Source organism: Schistocerca serialis, chromosome 5, assembly GCF_023864345.2.
Source record: "Schistocerca serialis cubense isolate TAMUIC-IGC-003099 chromosome 5, iqSchSeri2.2, whole genome shotgun sequence".
In the NCBI taxonomy this organism is placed as follows: Eukaryota; Metazoa; Arthropoda; class Insecta; order Orthoptera; family Acrididae; genus Schistocerca; species Schistocerca serialis.
The window spans coordinates 277,111,476-277,127,039 of NC_064642.1; the positions used below are offsets into that span (position 1 = coordinate 277,111,476).

Sequence of the window (15,564 nt, forward strand, 5' to 3'; positions counted from 1 at the left end):
CTTGTTTAAGTGTCGTGAAAGCTTAACACTGTAGAGCTCTTACCGTTTCCGTTTTTGGCTCTGACTGCTATTTCGAACCCTATGGTCACCCGATAGATTGACATAGGATAATTTTGGGGGCACCGCGGTTCGTGGTCCGCATCGCTCATCTCGAGCGTTTTTCGTGGCGGTAGTAGCAGGTATTACTCACTTAGTTGTTGGGTAATTGTTTGTGTGTGAACTTCTTTGGTGTCACAGTGACACATTATCAGACATGATTCAAGATTCATCGTACATTACTGGTTTAATGCTATCAGGTTTTATGACTGGGTGTCCTCCTGTTACTCATAAGATTAAATGAACAATTAAGCAAATGTTGCCACTACATGTGAAGCATTTCCAATATTTCTATCCTTCTAACACTGCCATTCATAAAGTAGTGAAAAAAAAGAGACAGAAAATCTCCTAAGAATTAATAAATGACAACTGCAATAATACTGATAGAACAATATTTAATGCAGTCTGGCACCGTTCCATAAATCAGTTGACGATTATCAGAAATTACTTCTTCAGTCTTATCAAAAACTGGAATATCGAATGACGTTTTCTGAAAACTCTCTTACTGAATCTCGTTCTGCTCGTTTTCAATTGCATTAGAGAATGGGGAAAACATTTGATTTTTCCAGCTATATTCCGCTCTATGGCTTAAGTTGAATTCGCTTCAGCAAACGACGGTAATATCATACAGATACAGAGATTCCGATGCTGTAAATATTTTATCAATACTGTATCAATACTGTAGCAGCAGCTAAGGCAGAATGAATGACAGACTGCTCACAAACAGAGAAATTTAGGAGCAAAATCACCTACTGGTAGTGGATACATATAATTTTGTAACTCATTACAAGAACTCTTCAGAACATTTACCCAAAATTAGAGGAAATATCTGATGAGGTCAGAAAGATAATTGAGATCTACTCCCAGACGTAAGCAGGTTTACAAGTCTCCGCCATTCCAGTAGTAGAAAGATATGTTTACATGCCTGTCGAAACCTGATTCCTGCTACCTTCAGCTTGTGGCCCTGTGGGCTACAGGAAATCAGCTTTGAGGACAGACTTCATTCGATCCACTTATAATACTCGCTATTGGGTTTTACATTGATTTTATCTGGTAACTATTTTTATCTGCATGTCTACAACAGTATAGAAACAGTGTAACTATAAGCAAATAACCATTAATTAAATTAAGTCTATTATTAAATTTTTATTTGCGTAATATTGTAATTAAAATATAATTATGTTACGAGAACTTGAAAAGATGAAATCTCTTACTTTTTCCAGTGAAAAGGGGGACGTGAAAGACGAAGGAACTGAGAGACACATGATAAACAGAAAAAAATATTTCTTAGTGTTACGTAATTATAAATTAATATTTTTCAAGAATTTTCTTTAACTTTACTTTGCAACTTTGCTTCGTCAATATTCATGGTTCAAGCTCAAAGAGAAGAACCCAATCGTTTTTATAACTGAATTTTCGACTATCAATAGTATTTGGCATAAATAGCTATATCCTTTGACCTTATTATGTACATAAACTTGTATAAATTTCACAGTTGATACAGCAACCAATATATATGATATGAAGACACAAGCTGTCTTGCCTGCAGTGCATTTGACCTTAATATGTGACATGAATTTGAACGGAATACACGAGCACGTTCCTGAGATAAGGGATTCTTAACAATCGGACGAACAGACATACATATGGACAACAAAGCAGTCCTGTAGCAGTTCGGTTTTTGCAGATTGAGGCACGGAACCCTAAAATAATAAATAAACTTGTGAAGGCAATGAATTCCAATTTGTCCGCGAAGTATTTCATTTCTTTCTTTGAGATTATTTCCTAAACATTTATCAGCGTATTAGTGGCTTCTTAAAGTTCGTTAATGCTGATGTCAGCTTTGAGATCACCTTGGTCGTTCACGTTTTGCTTTAGTTGTTCGACCCCATATGTTTCAGTTAGACAAAAGTTGTTAAGCACTGTTATCTGGAAAAAAGTGTATGTTCTCAAGAGCAAAGTGAGATTTAGGACTTGCTCGTGTTATGCATACATCGTGCCTCGTCTTAAGGTTAACATGATACGTTGTATTTAATTCATTTATTCATTCATTCTCCAGGGATCTTCTTTCAGTGATATGGGATTTGTCATTCTAGCGCACTGAATGTAAATTGGCCAAAAGTATATATACACATAAAATACATGAGTATGCTTTAAGAGGGTAGCAAAGGTAGTTGGCCGTGGCCTAAATGAAGGAACCATCCTGCAATTTGCTGAAGTCCCTTACCAAACCCACTGAAAACCAAAAACCAGGATGGCCTGACAAAGCTAACATCCTAGTCTTAACTTCAGAGCCCGATACGGTTGGTCGCTACACTACAATGTTCTTTGATATACACTCGGTTTTACTCTTCATCGCTGTACACATCAAAGGCCCCCACGGATGATTCGGGAAGCGTAAACTTGCCGTTGTATCTTTTTATTCTTTGCCGTAGCTCCTGTCCATTAAGAAAACTGGCTCCCGGCCAGTAAACGTGTCACCATTCCCATGCCCTTCCTCATGTCCTCCGTTCAGCGCACCTGAACCACTGAGTTCGGAGCTCCCCATCATAAATGAGATGTTGATCTCAGGAGATTGACAAGACATTACTATCATGTATTGTGGGGTCTTGACACATGATTTTCTTACAAAAGCATTACTGTATTGTAATGTGGCAAAGTTATGTAGTTATCCCCTTTTCATTACTAATCACTAACACGAATCATCTATATAATATTTGACTATTTAGTAGCATTATTTATAAAGAACATATTAGGCCTTTTTGGACAGACGTATTTTAGAAATAATGTTCATCTCTCTCGGCTATTTATTATTCAGTATTTTCCGTGATAGAAAATGTTTTTCTCAGCATCTATTTGTTTCTCTATTTTAAATGTAAGTCCAAACTGATTACGTGTAGAACTATTAGTGAAATACTTCGTAATGTTTTCCCTGTGATACACAACAGACTGGTAGATGTACGCCCTTGGTGCAGTAAGGACACCAGTTTGTTAAATATTTTTTTACTATAAGGCCAACTATTACTTCTAGTTATTGTTCTTGTGGCCTTTTATGCCTTTAAATAATTCTGTTCAAGTTTTGCATCTTAGAAAAAATCCATTAACTATGGATAAAATGTATGTAATATTACTCTGTCACCAAAAGACATTGCCTGTTACAAACAAATGATAGAACACTAAGAGGAAAACATGCAGGAGACATTCTTTTTGCTAGCATCTTTGAGTGTTGATTCCAAGTTAACTGACATTCAATAACCGTCCTTAAGAATCATATGCTTGTACCACCGTCTATGAATTAATCACCTATGGTTAACGTGACAGAGTCGTGTTCTCCCTTTATGCTGAAGTGCATACTGTTTATTTTCTTATGTTCAATATTAAATTTATTACATACTGCCCAACCGTAAACATCCTTCAAAGTTTCATTTGCTTTCTCTAATAAGAGTTCTGTTTTATCAGCTACTATGATGTTGCTTCCATTAGCAAAAGAGAACTTTTCCTTCACGTCTCATACTGTCTGGTCAGTTATTTATACTTTTAAGATCGGAACTAGACCCTTACTCTCACCTTAGAAATACATGTGTTTATATGTATCTTGTGTGACGATTGTGTACTAAAAATTTATCATCAGCAGATGCATTTAATATCTCTTCCTTCTACATAAGATTGAAACCATTCGTCTGCGACACCCTTTATACCTAGTGCTTTTATACTCTTTGGTAGTATTATTTGGTCAGCAATGTCAAAAAGCCATGGACAAATCAAAGAATATGTCTTTCACATATCATCTTTGTTAAGAGCCTCAAGTACAACGTTGTGAAGTCTCTAATGATCCATACTTCACTTCTCCCACATTGTGAATCAAACTGGACTTTGTTAAAAAGTTTGCATTGATTCTTATCTTTGAGAACACTGGCAGTGGTAAAAGTGGCCTGTAGACTACAGTGCACCTCACACTACTTTTCTTAAGTAGGAAAGTAGAAAGTGCTTTAGGCATTCTAGGGAAACACCTCATCTAAAGCACACTTTTATTTTATTAGTTAATGGCGTTGTTATGTTTTCTGTGTATGTCTTCAGAATATGGACTAGAATTTATACTTTCAGACGTCTTATTCACTTAATTTCTTTATTGTCTCCCTCACTTCAAACTTTTCCACGGGAACAACGTCTCTGTGCTCGCTGCGTAAGTCAATGAGGGTGATACAGGTGTTTTAAGAATATTTTGTTACAGCTTCTTTTCTAGACAGCCATTTACAAATATCCACATTCCCTGAGGACTTTCTATCATTCTACCCTCATCCTTAAATTTACTGTCATTCTTCAGTGTACCAAACTTCAGTTTCTTCTTACACTACGTGATCAAAAGTATCCGGACAAACCCAAAAATGTACCTTCATCATATTAGGTCTATTGTGCTGCCACCAACCGCCAGGTACTCCAAAAAAGCGACATCCGTAGTGATTAAACATTATGAGAGAGCAGAATGGGGCGCACAGCGGTGCTCACGGACTTCGAACGTGTTCATGTGATAGGGTGTCACTAGGGTCAAACGTCTGTATGCAAAATGTGATAGTGAAGTTGAAACATGAAGAGACACGTACAGCATAAAAGCGTATAGGCAGACCTCGTCTGTTGACCGTCAGAGACCGCTTACAGTTGAAGAGCGTCGCAATGTGTAATAGGCAAGGGGCCGGCCGGGGTGGCCGAGCGGATCTAGGCGCTACAGTCTGGAACCGCGCGACCACCACAGTCGCAGGTTCGAATCCTGCCTCGGGCATGGATAGGTTAGTTATGTTTAAGTCGTTCTAAGTTCTAGGGTACTGATGACCTCAGAAGTTAAGTCCCATAGTGCTCAGAGCCACTTGAACCACATGTAATGGGCAGAAATCTATCCAGACCATCATACAGGAATTACATACTGCATCAGGATCTGCTGCCACTACTATGACAGTTAGGCTGGAGGTGAGAAAACTTGGATTTCATGGTCGAGCGGCTGCTCATAAATCACACATCACGCCAGTAAATGCCAAACGACGCCCAGCTTAGTGTAAGGAGCGTGAATATTGGACAATTGAACAGTGGAAAAACGTTGTGCGTAGTGCCGAGTCACGGTACACAATCTGGCGATCCTACGGCAGGATGTGGGTATGGCGACTGCACGGTGAATGCCATCTGCCAGCGTGTGTAGTGCCAACAGTAAAATTCGAAGGGGGTGGTGTTACGGTGTGGTCGTGTTTTTCATAGATGGGGCTTGCACCCCTTGTTGTTTTGTGTGGCACTGTCACAGCACAGACCTACAATGATGTTCTAAGCAACTTCTGGCTTCCCACTGTTGAAGAGCAGTTCGGAGATGGTGATCGGGCACCTGTTCATAATGCACGGCGTGTGGCGCGTGGTTACACGACAATAACATCCCTGAAATGGACTGGCCTGCACAGAGGCCTGACCTATAGAAAACCTTTGCGATGTTTTGAAACGCCGACTTCGTACCAGGCCGCACCGACCGACAACGATACCTCTCGTCAGTGCAGCACTCCGTGAAGAATGGGCTGCCATTCCCCAAGAAACCACCCAGCACCCGACTGAACGTGTGCCTGCGAGAGTGGAAGCTGTCATCAAGGCTAAGAGTGGGCCAAGACCAATTGAAATCCGGCGTTATCGATCGAGGGCGCGACAAGCTTGTGTCATTTTCAGCCAGGTGTCCAGATATTTTTGATCACATAGTGTATGTAACATCCAACAGTACTTTGCTTTTGTTTTCTGTATTGTATATAATATTGAGATTCAGCAATTTTTGGCAGCAAGCAGCAGTCTACTGTACATTATGTTACTCCTGAACTTGGAATCTGGTTAGTGCATAAGTGTACTGATTTTGTGAAGAAATGAGAGATACGTGTGGGAGGAGTTTCAAATACCCACAGTAACTTATAGTTCTTAGCTGCTGCTGCCGAATGAGCCACTTATGAAAATGCTTCCTCAAAACTTAGTTCACAAAATGCGTAGAATTTAGATAACTTACAAGGGAACCTCCCCATCGCACCCCCCTCAGATTTAGTTATAAGTTGGGACAGGGATAGGCCTTGAAAAACTGAACACAGATCAATCGAGAAAACAGGAAGAAGTTGTGTGGAACTATGAAAAAATAAGCAAAATATGCAAACTGAGTAGTCCATGCGCAACGTAAGCAACATCGAGGATAGTGTTAGCTTACGAGCGCCGTGGTCCCGTGGTTACCGTGAGCGGCTGTGGAGCGACAGGTCCTTGGATCAAATCTTCTCTCAGGCGAAAATTTTAATTTTTTGTTTTCAGATAATTATCAAAGTTCAGCCACTCACAAATAATCAACTTCGCTCTCCAAAATTCCAGGACATGTTCAGATTTGCTTAGAGATATACAGTATTTGACGGTCTACGCACGGAAACCTTTGAAAACGTAAAAAACATGTTTTGACAGAGCACAGGGAAAACTGTGCGACTCTGAAACTGTTACATTCATTTGATGCAGTTTATGTGACAAACTCTTATGTTTTCATCACTTTTTTGGAGTGATTATCACATACACAAGAAAACCTAAATCGGGCAAGGTAGAAGAATCTTTTTACCCATTCGCCAAGTGTACAAGTTAGGTGGGTAGACAACATATTCCTGTCATGTGACGCACATGCCGACACCAGTGTCGTATAGAATATATCAGACGTGTTTTCCTGTGGAGGAATCGGTTGACCTATGACCTTGCGATCAAATGTTTTCGGTTCCTATTGGAGAGGCACGTCCTTTCGTCTACTAATCGCACGGTTTTGCGGTGCGGTCGCAAAACACAGACACTAAACTTATTACAGTGAACAGAGACGTCAATGAATGAACAGACAGATCGTAACTTTGCGAAAATAAAGAAAGTAAAATTTTCACTCGAGGAAGGACTCTAACCAACGACCTTTCGTTCCGTAGTTGCTCACTCTAACCACGAGACCACAGCGCTCGTCAGCTATCGTTCTCCTTTATGTTGCTTGTCTTACACATGGACTACTCAGTTTGTATATTTTGCTTATTTTTTCATAGTTCCACACAACTTCTTCCTGTTTTCTCGATTGATCTGTGTTCAGTTTTTCAAGACCTATCCACTGTGTCAATTTATAACTAAATCTGAGGGGGTGCGATGGGGAGGTTCCCTTGTTAGCATCGGTATTGTTCACCATACACTCGTGATCCCAGTGTTGATTTGCTATTGGCCCAGAAAAGGTATGTACCTCGAGTCCAGCGAAGATCCTTTGGTATTTCTACTGATCTGAAGATAATTCATTTTTTAGTTAGTTAACTGAACAAAGTAGATGAAGATGACAAAGTTATTTCTAATCAACAATATGTACTCTCATATTATCTACAGCAGTCACACCGTGCTCCGGCAGTTTTTGAATTCCATGCCTGACGAAAGATACTAATTCGGTGAGATATACGTCTTCAATATAAGTTTAAAGCTTATATTCTTCCACAAAGAAATTATCGAGGTAGCCGATCTGTAAAGACCGACAAAGTGGAAACGTTCGGTTGGGATGGATTCCCAATCAGGCTCATAAAAGAAGAAGGAAGGACGCTTAGGGTTTACCGTCCCATCGAAAACGAGGTGATTAGAGACGGAGTCCAGGGTCGGTTTATTTCAAGGATGGGGAAGGAAATCTGCCTTGCCCTTGCAAGGACACCATCCTAGCATTTTACTGGCGTGATTTTGGGAAGTCAGCAGAATGACGGCGCGCGTTCTCGTATAGCAGGATTACTTGGCTCAGATTTCTTGGTTTCTTTCCTTACATTGAGACAGCAAGGGGTCTTAGTTCTGGCAACAGATGACAGCTGCTGTGGACACACATGTGGGGTGGAGTTAGTAACACAAAACACCTTCTTTGAGCTAACCGATGCATAACATCACACACTGACTTCTGTTTCAGAGTGTTTTGTTAGGGCTCAGTCATTATTTTATGAGTTTAGCATATAGTTTTTTCAAATCCCCGTCTGGACATCCTGATTCAAATTTCCTGTCACCTTTTTAAATTGATTAAAGAAATTTATGTAATCTTTCCTTCGGAAATTCACAGCTGATTTTCTTCTTCATCCTTACCAATTCTTCTACGTCTCTAATGATCTCATCATGGATGGAATTTTTAACTATAATCTCCCTTCCATTCTTTTATTCAGCAATATTTTCAACTGAATGAAACTGCCTCACGAAGGTTAAACGGTCACAGTTCATCACATTTGCCAACAATCACGTACGCGGGCCATAGTGCTATACAGATAAAACATTATACACCAAAACCTGCTGATCACCTTGATTATGGCGAATAATACTTGTAAGTCTTATACGAAATGAGGAAAGTATTTTTAGAGATAATTTCTTCGATGCACACACTCCATATACTGCACATATGTTTCCAGTTCTATCCGCTGCCTTCACTCATCTATCAAATCCATAAAAAAGCAAAAGGTCATCATCGTTGGACTTTTTCCGTTTCATGCTACTATGTCACGCTTCCACAGCATTCCTCATATCAGTCAAGTATGCTAGAATCAGTACGTCATCACAAGAACAACTCGACGGTCTCAAATACAAATGACGAATAGTAAAGGTACTGAAAACTACCTGCGTGACAACACGTCAAACAAAATTTCTAAGAATTTATACAACACCCTGAATTTTTTACCTAACTATTTTTCCCAAAATAGTAGAGCATGTACTTCAGCATTCTTCACATCATCTGTTGAGTTAACAGTGGTTACAAAGCTTTTGCCAACGTCGTTATATTCGAAGAAATAAGAATTTTAAGAAGCAAAAGAATGAGTACCCTCGCTATTTAGGCTTTGCGTTTACACCCCTTTTTCATACTGAATGGTGTCACGACTGTGCCACCTCTGTCACTTGCACAATCTCTTGGAAGAAGTTGCGGTGTCCTATTTACTCAGGTAGGTCAGTCATCGATCTCATGTTGTAGGAAATCCAGTCCACAGCAGGTTTTGAACCGAGGCCGACGAGAGTTTGTTCCCTCTCCGTCGGTTATATTAGCTATATGCGCTTTCTCAGTTAAGTGCCGGCTGTCGGCGGTATGTATTCAGTCAGTCACATTCACATTCGTCAGTATCTGTGCTTCTATCTTTGCGATCTCAAGGACACAACATATTCCAGTCAGGAACTGCACAACAACAACAACGGCATGTGGACCACATCACCGTATCAAGGTAAGCCCGAGACGTGATTATACTCCACACCGACGCGTACTCCATCTTAGCATTAGCATAGCTCCACGCCATCAGCTCAAGACAGATCCCCTTCTAGAGAGTTCTGTAAACAGTTTGTTCTGAGGCATTACTTCCTCTCAAATGGATGTAAAAGTTTCCCTGTTCATTTCGGGTTTGGTACAGCAACCAGTATGTGTGATATGAAGGAACCATCAGTCTTGGTCGCAGTGTTAAAATTTCCCAATGACGCGTTTCATCTTTATTTTGGTATCTTCGCATTTGCCTACGGAGAAATACAAAATTTCATAACAGTGGCATGATCCCATTTAATGAGACTGGATTACCAAGACAATATAAAAGAACCTACTGATGTTTGATAATCCAATTTCAATAAATGGGATCACGGCACTTTTATGAATTTCTGTATTTCTTCTGTAGGCGTTTACGAAGATACCTAAATAAAGATGAAATACGTCATTGGAAAATAACAAAAAAAAATTAACACTGCAACCAAGACTGCTTGTTTCTTCATAACAACGGATGTGTTACTAATGTTCAGTGAGATGTATATTGAATACACTCCTCTAACCACTTCTTGGTAACATTCTACTGAATATGGTTTTGCTGTCCTATGTCCACTCATTATACTCATACAAAATTTGTGGAAAAAATATTTTTTGTGACCGAATAAATGACTTTGGTATTTTTTTGGTGTTATGAATATCCATACCACTTAGAGTCGCAGTGGTAATTATCGTGATCTGATGTACAGACAGAAAAAGATTGTGTGAAAGTTGAGGACAGAGTTTCAAAGGGATAAGTTGAATCCGGGAAACCTTAAGAGTGTAGACGGACTTATCATCTCATAATATTAAAAGACTCAAATATTGTCCTCTCTTGTCTAACTCTGCTACTAAAGTTACAGACTGTCACAGATCCAATTTTGTGCACTAATGAGCCAAAACGCAAAACGTTACGATCAGTGCCGTGAATGAGGACTCATTATACTATGATAAAAGTTTTTAATCGGAGCAGAGCCTAATGGGGTATTACTGTGTAACAACACGGGCAGCAAATGGAGAATTCACAAATAACGGCTACTTTGCGAAAGGGTACAGTGTTGTGACCGGCACCTGGCAACGGTCATTTAGGAAGTAGCGCAACTCCTCCACTGTTCGAGTGCTTCTGTAGTGATCATCTATGGAAAGTGGTTGAAAAATTGTAAAATTGGCAAACAGGCGAGAAGTTGTTGGACCCCCATGCCTCATTAACGAACGTGGAGGTCTGAGTCCTTCCCGCTCTGTATAGCAGCATAGCTGGCGATCTGTCGCAGATCTGCAGATCAAGTACACAGCTGGTGCATACGCAAGTGGTAACGCAGCAGGCAATCCCTTAATGTTGTCATGGTGACCAAAAGACGTCGTAAATTACGACTGCTATGCGCAAAGGATCATCAAGCTTTGTGTTGTCACGTTTGATAAACCCCTATTCTTGTTACGCGAGAAACATGGTCGTGTCAGCATGCGTTATCATACACGAGCGGCCGCTCGAAAATTATACCGCAGCTCGGAGGTAGGCCGGTGGCGGCTGTATTGTACTTTTGGGGGACATTCACCTGGCTTCCATAAGACCTGTGATAGTATTCAAGGGAAACATGACACCTACCATAGCCTTATTGCCGACCACGACCATACATTCATGTTTGATACAGGGTGTCAATTATTGAACTATAAGAATTAATTCATCATATCTTCTTGACGGTTTCCGTTAGGACGTTCAATCTGCACTTTGGGGCATGATGGAATCATCAGGCACATGTAGATTTCATTGCGACTTTCATTCGGTTATATTCTTCAGTAAGCAAAATCGGTGCATTTGGAGGACTGTGAATCCGCATTTCGCCCTCATGAAGTGACGGGTGACTAAATGGTGTGCACTGTCCAGTCACGGAATAACCGGTGCGATATTCCTTGATGGCACGGTGACTACTGATCGCTAATTGTCCAATGTCCAAAGTGACTCTGATTTCGGCAAGATGCAAGACGGAGCTCGATCCCCTCGAAGCAGGAGAATGTTTGATGTCCTGGGGGGCTCTTTGAGGACCGCATTCTGGCCCTGGACTACCCAGAGGCACTGGCACGGGTCTCGATGAGCCGCCATATTCTCCGGATCTGAATATACTCAACCCCCCTTCTGTGGGGATATGTTAAAGACAACGTGTACAGCAATAAACCAAAAACCATTGACGAACTCAAAGCAGCCGTTCAGGAGGTTATCGCCAGCATCGATGTTCCGACACTTCGGCGGTCTTGCAGAATTTCTCTACATGTCAGCGCCACATCATCGTCAATGATCGAACATGCTGTAACCTAAATCCGAATATCTGTAGTGACGTTTATATGGTGATTAAGTTTGTGTAGGCCGTAGTTTGTAACTAATTTACTTTTGTTTGATATAGTTGAATAATTGACACTCTGTACCTACTTCATCGCGTTGGCATCTTCCAGCAAGATACAAACAGCTAATTTTAGAAGGTTAAAATAGTTTTGCAATACTTTGATAAGCATGACAATCAACTCACGTTGATATTTAACCACCAAATTCACCTGACCTGAAGATACTGGAGAGTATCTGGGACGCTATCGAGCGCCATCTCCGCACCCACAAGCCACTGACCTGAAAAATACTGGAACTGCGTAACCTGTAAGTAGATACCTAGTATATGCGCAAACTAAGTTGTCACCCTACGCGGTGGCTGATGTGACTGTGAATGGGAGATGTCATTATAGTTGCTCCCACCAGCAATTGCGTCGAGTGCCAACTTAGTTTCAGCATGTAGTACGTCGGGAACTTTCCAAAGAGTTGTCGAATGTATCTCATGCAGAATCGCTGCTGTATTGCTTTTCAAATTTAGACCAACGCACTGTTAATAAGTGGTAGTCGGTATGCATACGACAGCAGCGTACCTAGTAAGATAAAAAACGTTGCTCATAAAAACGGAATAATCCTGGGCGCATATCTCGGGTTGTGTTGCTGATAAAAAGGTATTTTCCAATGTTTTGGATAGTCCTTTGGCTAGGGACCATTTGTATACCCAACAGAAGCATCTCATTAGTGTCACTGTCCTACAGTGCCGGGACAAAGCACAAATATTATACATATCTTCCTACTTACACAAATGGAGGAAAGCGGTTGGTTCTTTTTGCAGGTTATGTGGACTACGGCGGCTTTGGTGAGACTAATAGAGACATCATTAGTTCGTGGGTGGTTTGACGGTAAACCCCAAAGAAGGTTTTATACTACATTTTCTCCGTCACCAGCGAACCAAAACTCAGCCGAGAAATCCAAAACGGTTGTGCATAGCAAGAGGTTGAAATTGTTATATGTTCTTAATATCTTGATCTCGAATAACCTTGAAAACTTTGTTCATATCTTTACCCGTTTCCGAGGTACAGAGGTTCAAAGTTACTCTATTTGTGCACTAAAATATGGTGTAAGGCTAAAACGTAGTTTATCAAGTGACGTTGCACGCAGAAATATGCTGTAAGGTCTCATCTTTATCACCTGGGAACTCATTGTTGTAGTACTGTAACACATGCAATAATAATTTGAACGTATAATCCGGTGTGATGTGTAAAATAGATTTTGCTTTATTTCAATTTCACACATTTAAACTGTCAGAATTTGGCTATCCAATGCATTTCTGTTCATATGAGTTACATGCCCTGTTGCTGCAGGGAAAGGAAGGCGGAGCACAAGAAAGGCAAATATTCTCCTGTATAAAACACTCTGACTGAAAAAGTGGGATAGCCGCTGTGTCAATCTTCGTCAGCGACTTCAAAATTTTCCCTTCAAATTCTGGTAATCGAATATAGTCACGCTTTTTTGTGTTCAGAGAGAAAAAGACAGTGCCAGTGACAAAGAGGCAGAAAGGTGATAAACACTGGAATTAGGCAGCAGTTGTGTTACTGAAAGAGCAAAGAAGACAATGGCAGATACTGTGGCAGTGGAAAGTAGTTGACAGTGCCAGAACAGTGCTAGGAGTGTGAAGGAGACATTGCCTGGGGTGAGGAATAAAGAGACACTGGGTGAGAAAGGGTGATAAGTGGAGATAGACTATACGACAGTGACCACAAGGAAGAGAGAGATAGTGACATTGAGAAGAGACAGCAGGAAGGAAGATGTCGTTAGAAAAGCAATAGGGAAACAGTGGCAGTGAGAGATGATTGTGACGCAGAATACAATGGCAGTAAATCACAGGCAAATAATAACAGTGAGTTGGGCTGTATGAGTGAGTGAGAAGGAGTGCCTTGGAATGGATGAGTATGAGCGACTTACAGCAATGGACTAGCAGATGTGAATGAGTTACAGTTAGGAAGATGTTGTGGGAGTTTGAGGTTAGTTATATGTTAATAAAAGAGCGAATATGATCGCATGCCAAAATCTTTGGAAAATTTTTAAAGGTGCTGAGGAATGTAGAATGAGGTAGTGGTACCCGACTTTTCAGTGAGAGTCTTTCAAATAAACTGGAATATATTCGCATTTATTTTTTTTGTTTGTGCAGCGATAGGGGCATTTCTCCGCTGGTAAATTTTTGACTTATCAGTGTAAATAGTGATTTCGTAAGTAAGTGGTCAATTAATAGTGAGCAGAAGTAGGTGGTAGAGACTGGTTGTTGATGTGCAGCGTGGACGCGCGCGGTAAGCCGGTGGAGCAGGCGAAGCACTGGTCTGAGGAGGCGACGCTGGCGGGGCGCGCCTACTTCCGCTTCCAGGAGCGGCCGGCCCGCCTCACGCTGGAGAGCGTGCGCGACGCCGACTCCGGCACCTACCGCTGCCGCGTTGACTTCCGGCGCTCGCCCACCCGCAACTCCAAGGTCAACCTCAGCGTCATCAGTACGTACCGCTTGCCGCACCTGCCCGCATCATTTATTACTCGGGTCCTGACAGTGTTATACCAACTCGCTTTCTTTTCGCTGCTTTTCCACATTTTATTTCATTACAAGCTGTGCAGTGCATGCGTTGAAAAATCGATTTTCTATGTAATTAGCTTCACATATACGAGGCCTGTTCAGAAAGTAAGCTCCGATTGATTGCCAAATTGAAACCACAGTGAACATCAGAAATGTTTTACTTGTAACAATTAGCTACACCTTTCAGCTACTTCACTACGTAGTCGCCGTTCTGACTTAGACTTTTGTCATAGCGTTGTACCAACTTTTCAATAGCCTCATCTTAGAAGGCAGCCGCCAGTGCTTTCCGCCAATTCTCCACGCTTGCCTACACCTCGTTGTCTGTGTCAAAATGTTGTCTTCAAAGACAGCGGTTCATGTGACCAGAGATGAAACTCAGGGGGAGACAATTGCGGACTGTACTGTGGGTAATCTAACATTTCCATTTGAAAACGATGCAGGAGCATCTTCATTGCCCCTGCAGAATGCGGCTGAGAATTGTCGTGAAGACGAAACAGCACGACAGTTATGTAATGTTAGCTGCATAGCTTCAGGCGAAATTTCTCACCAGGCCCTCGTACTTGGCGGCAGACACTATTTTCTAGACATCTTTACGCACTCACTGCGAGCTCAGAAATGAGAAGAGCGACGTGATGCTAACTGGGGTTACACTAGAGACACTACCCAACACATCTGTGCAAAGCGTTATCGGACTTTCATAGTCGTTTCCATTTCGCGACCGATCGGAGCTTACTTTCTGAACGTCCCTCGTACTAACCAGACACATTTGCATGGACAAAATAAATAAAAGACTACGACTTTTTGTGCATTAAATTAAATTTGAGAAAGTTTATTTAAGTGCTTGAGTATATAATATTTTGGTCTCTATATCTTCTGCAAAAAATAAAGGTCACTGCCTGCAGCTTCACGTGTGTGCACGTATATTACACATACGTCACATCCAGCTATAGCACACATACATTTAACATATTTCACACTTATTTGTAGACATACGATAGTTGTCTGATAAGTCTGGTAAAAAAAAGAGCAACCTGGTGCTAAGTCTAGTGAAAAGGGTCGATAAGGAACCAATTCAAAGTCTAAATCATGCATTTTCGCTATAGTTGTCGCTGATGTGTGGGATGGTGCACTATCGTGGTGAAAGAGGACATTTTACCGGCCAACTTCGATCTTTCAGCCCACGTAAGATTCAGACGATGCACCATTAAGCATAATTGGTCCAGTTACGACTCTGCCCTTTCCCAAGTGATTTATGAAGAATATTCCTTGGTA

At 41.1% G+C, this 15,564-nt stretch overlaps 1 protein-coding gene across 1 annotated transcript in view; it reads left to right on the forward strand.

The window, feature by feature from the left end:
* The window catches only part of LOC126481898 (nephrin-like), a 462,484-nt gene that overhangs the window by 276,240 nt on the left and 170,680 nt on the right, over positions 1-15,564 (forward strand). The window contains exon 3 of the mRNA XM_050105856.1: positions 14,007-14,215. Coding sequence (XP_049961813.1) covers positions 14,007-14,215 — 209 coding nt within the window. The remainder of the gene's footprint in view (positions 1-14,006; positions 14,216-15,564) is intronic.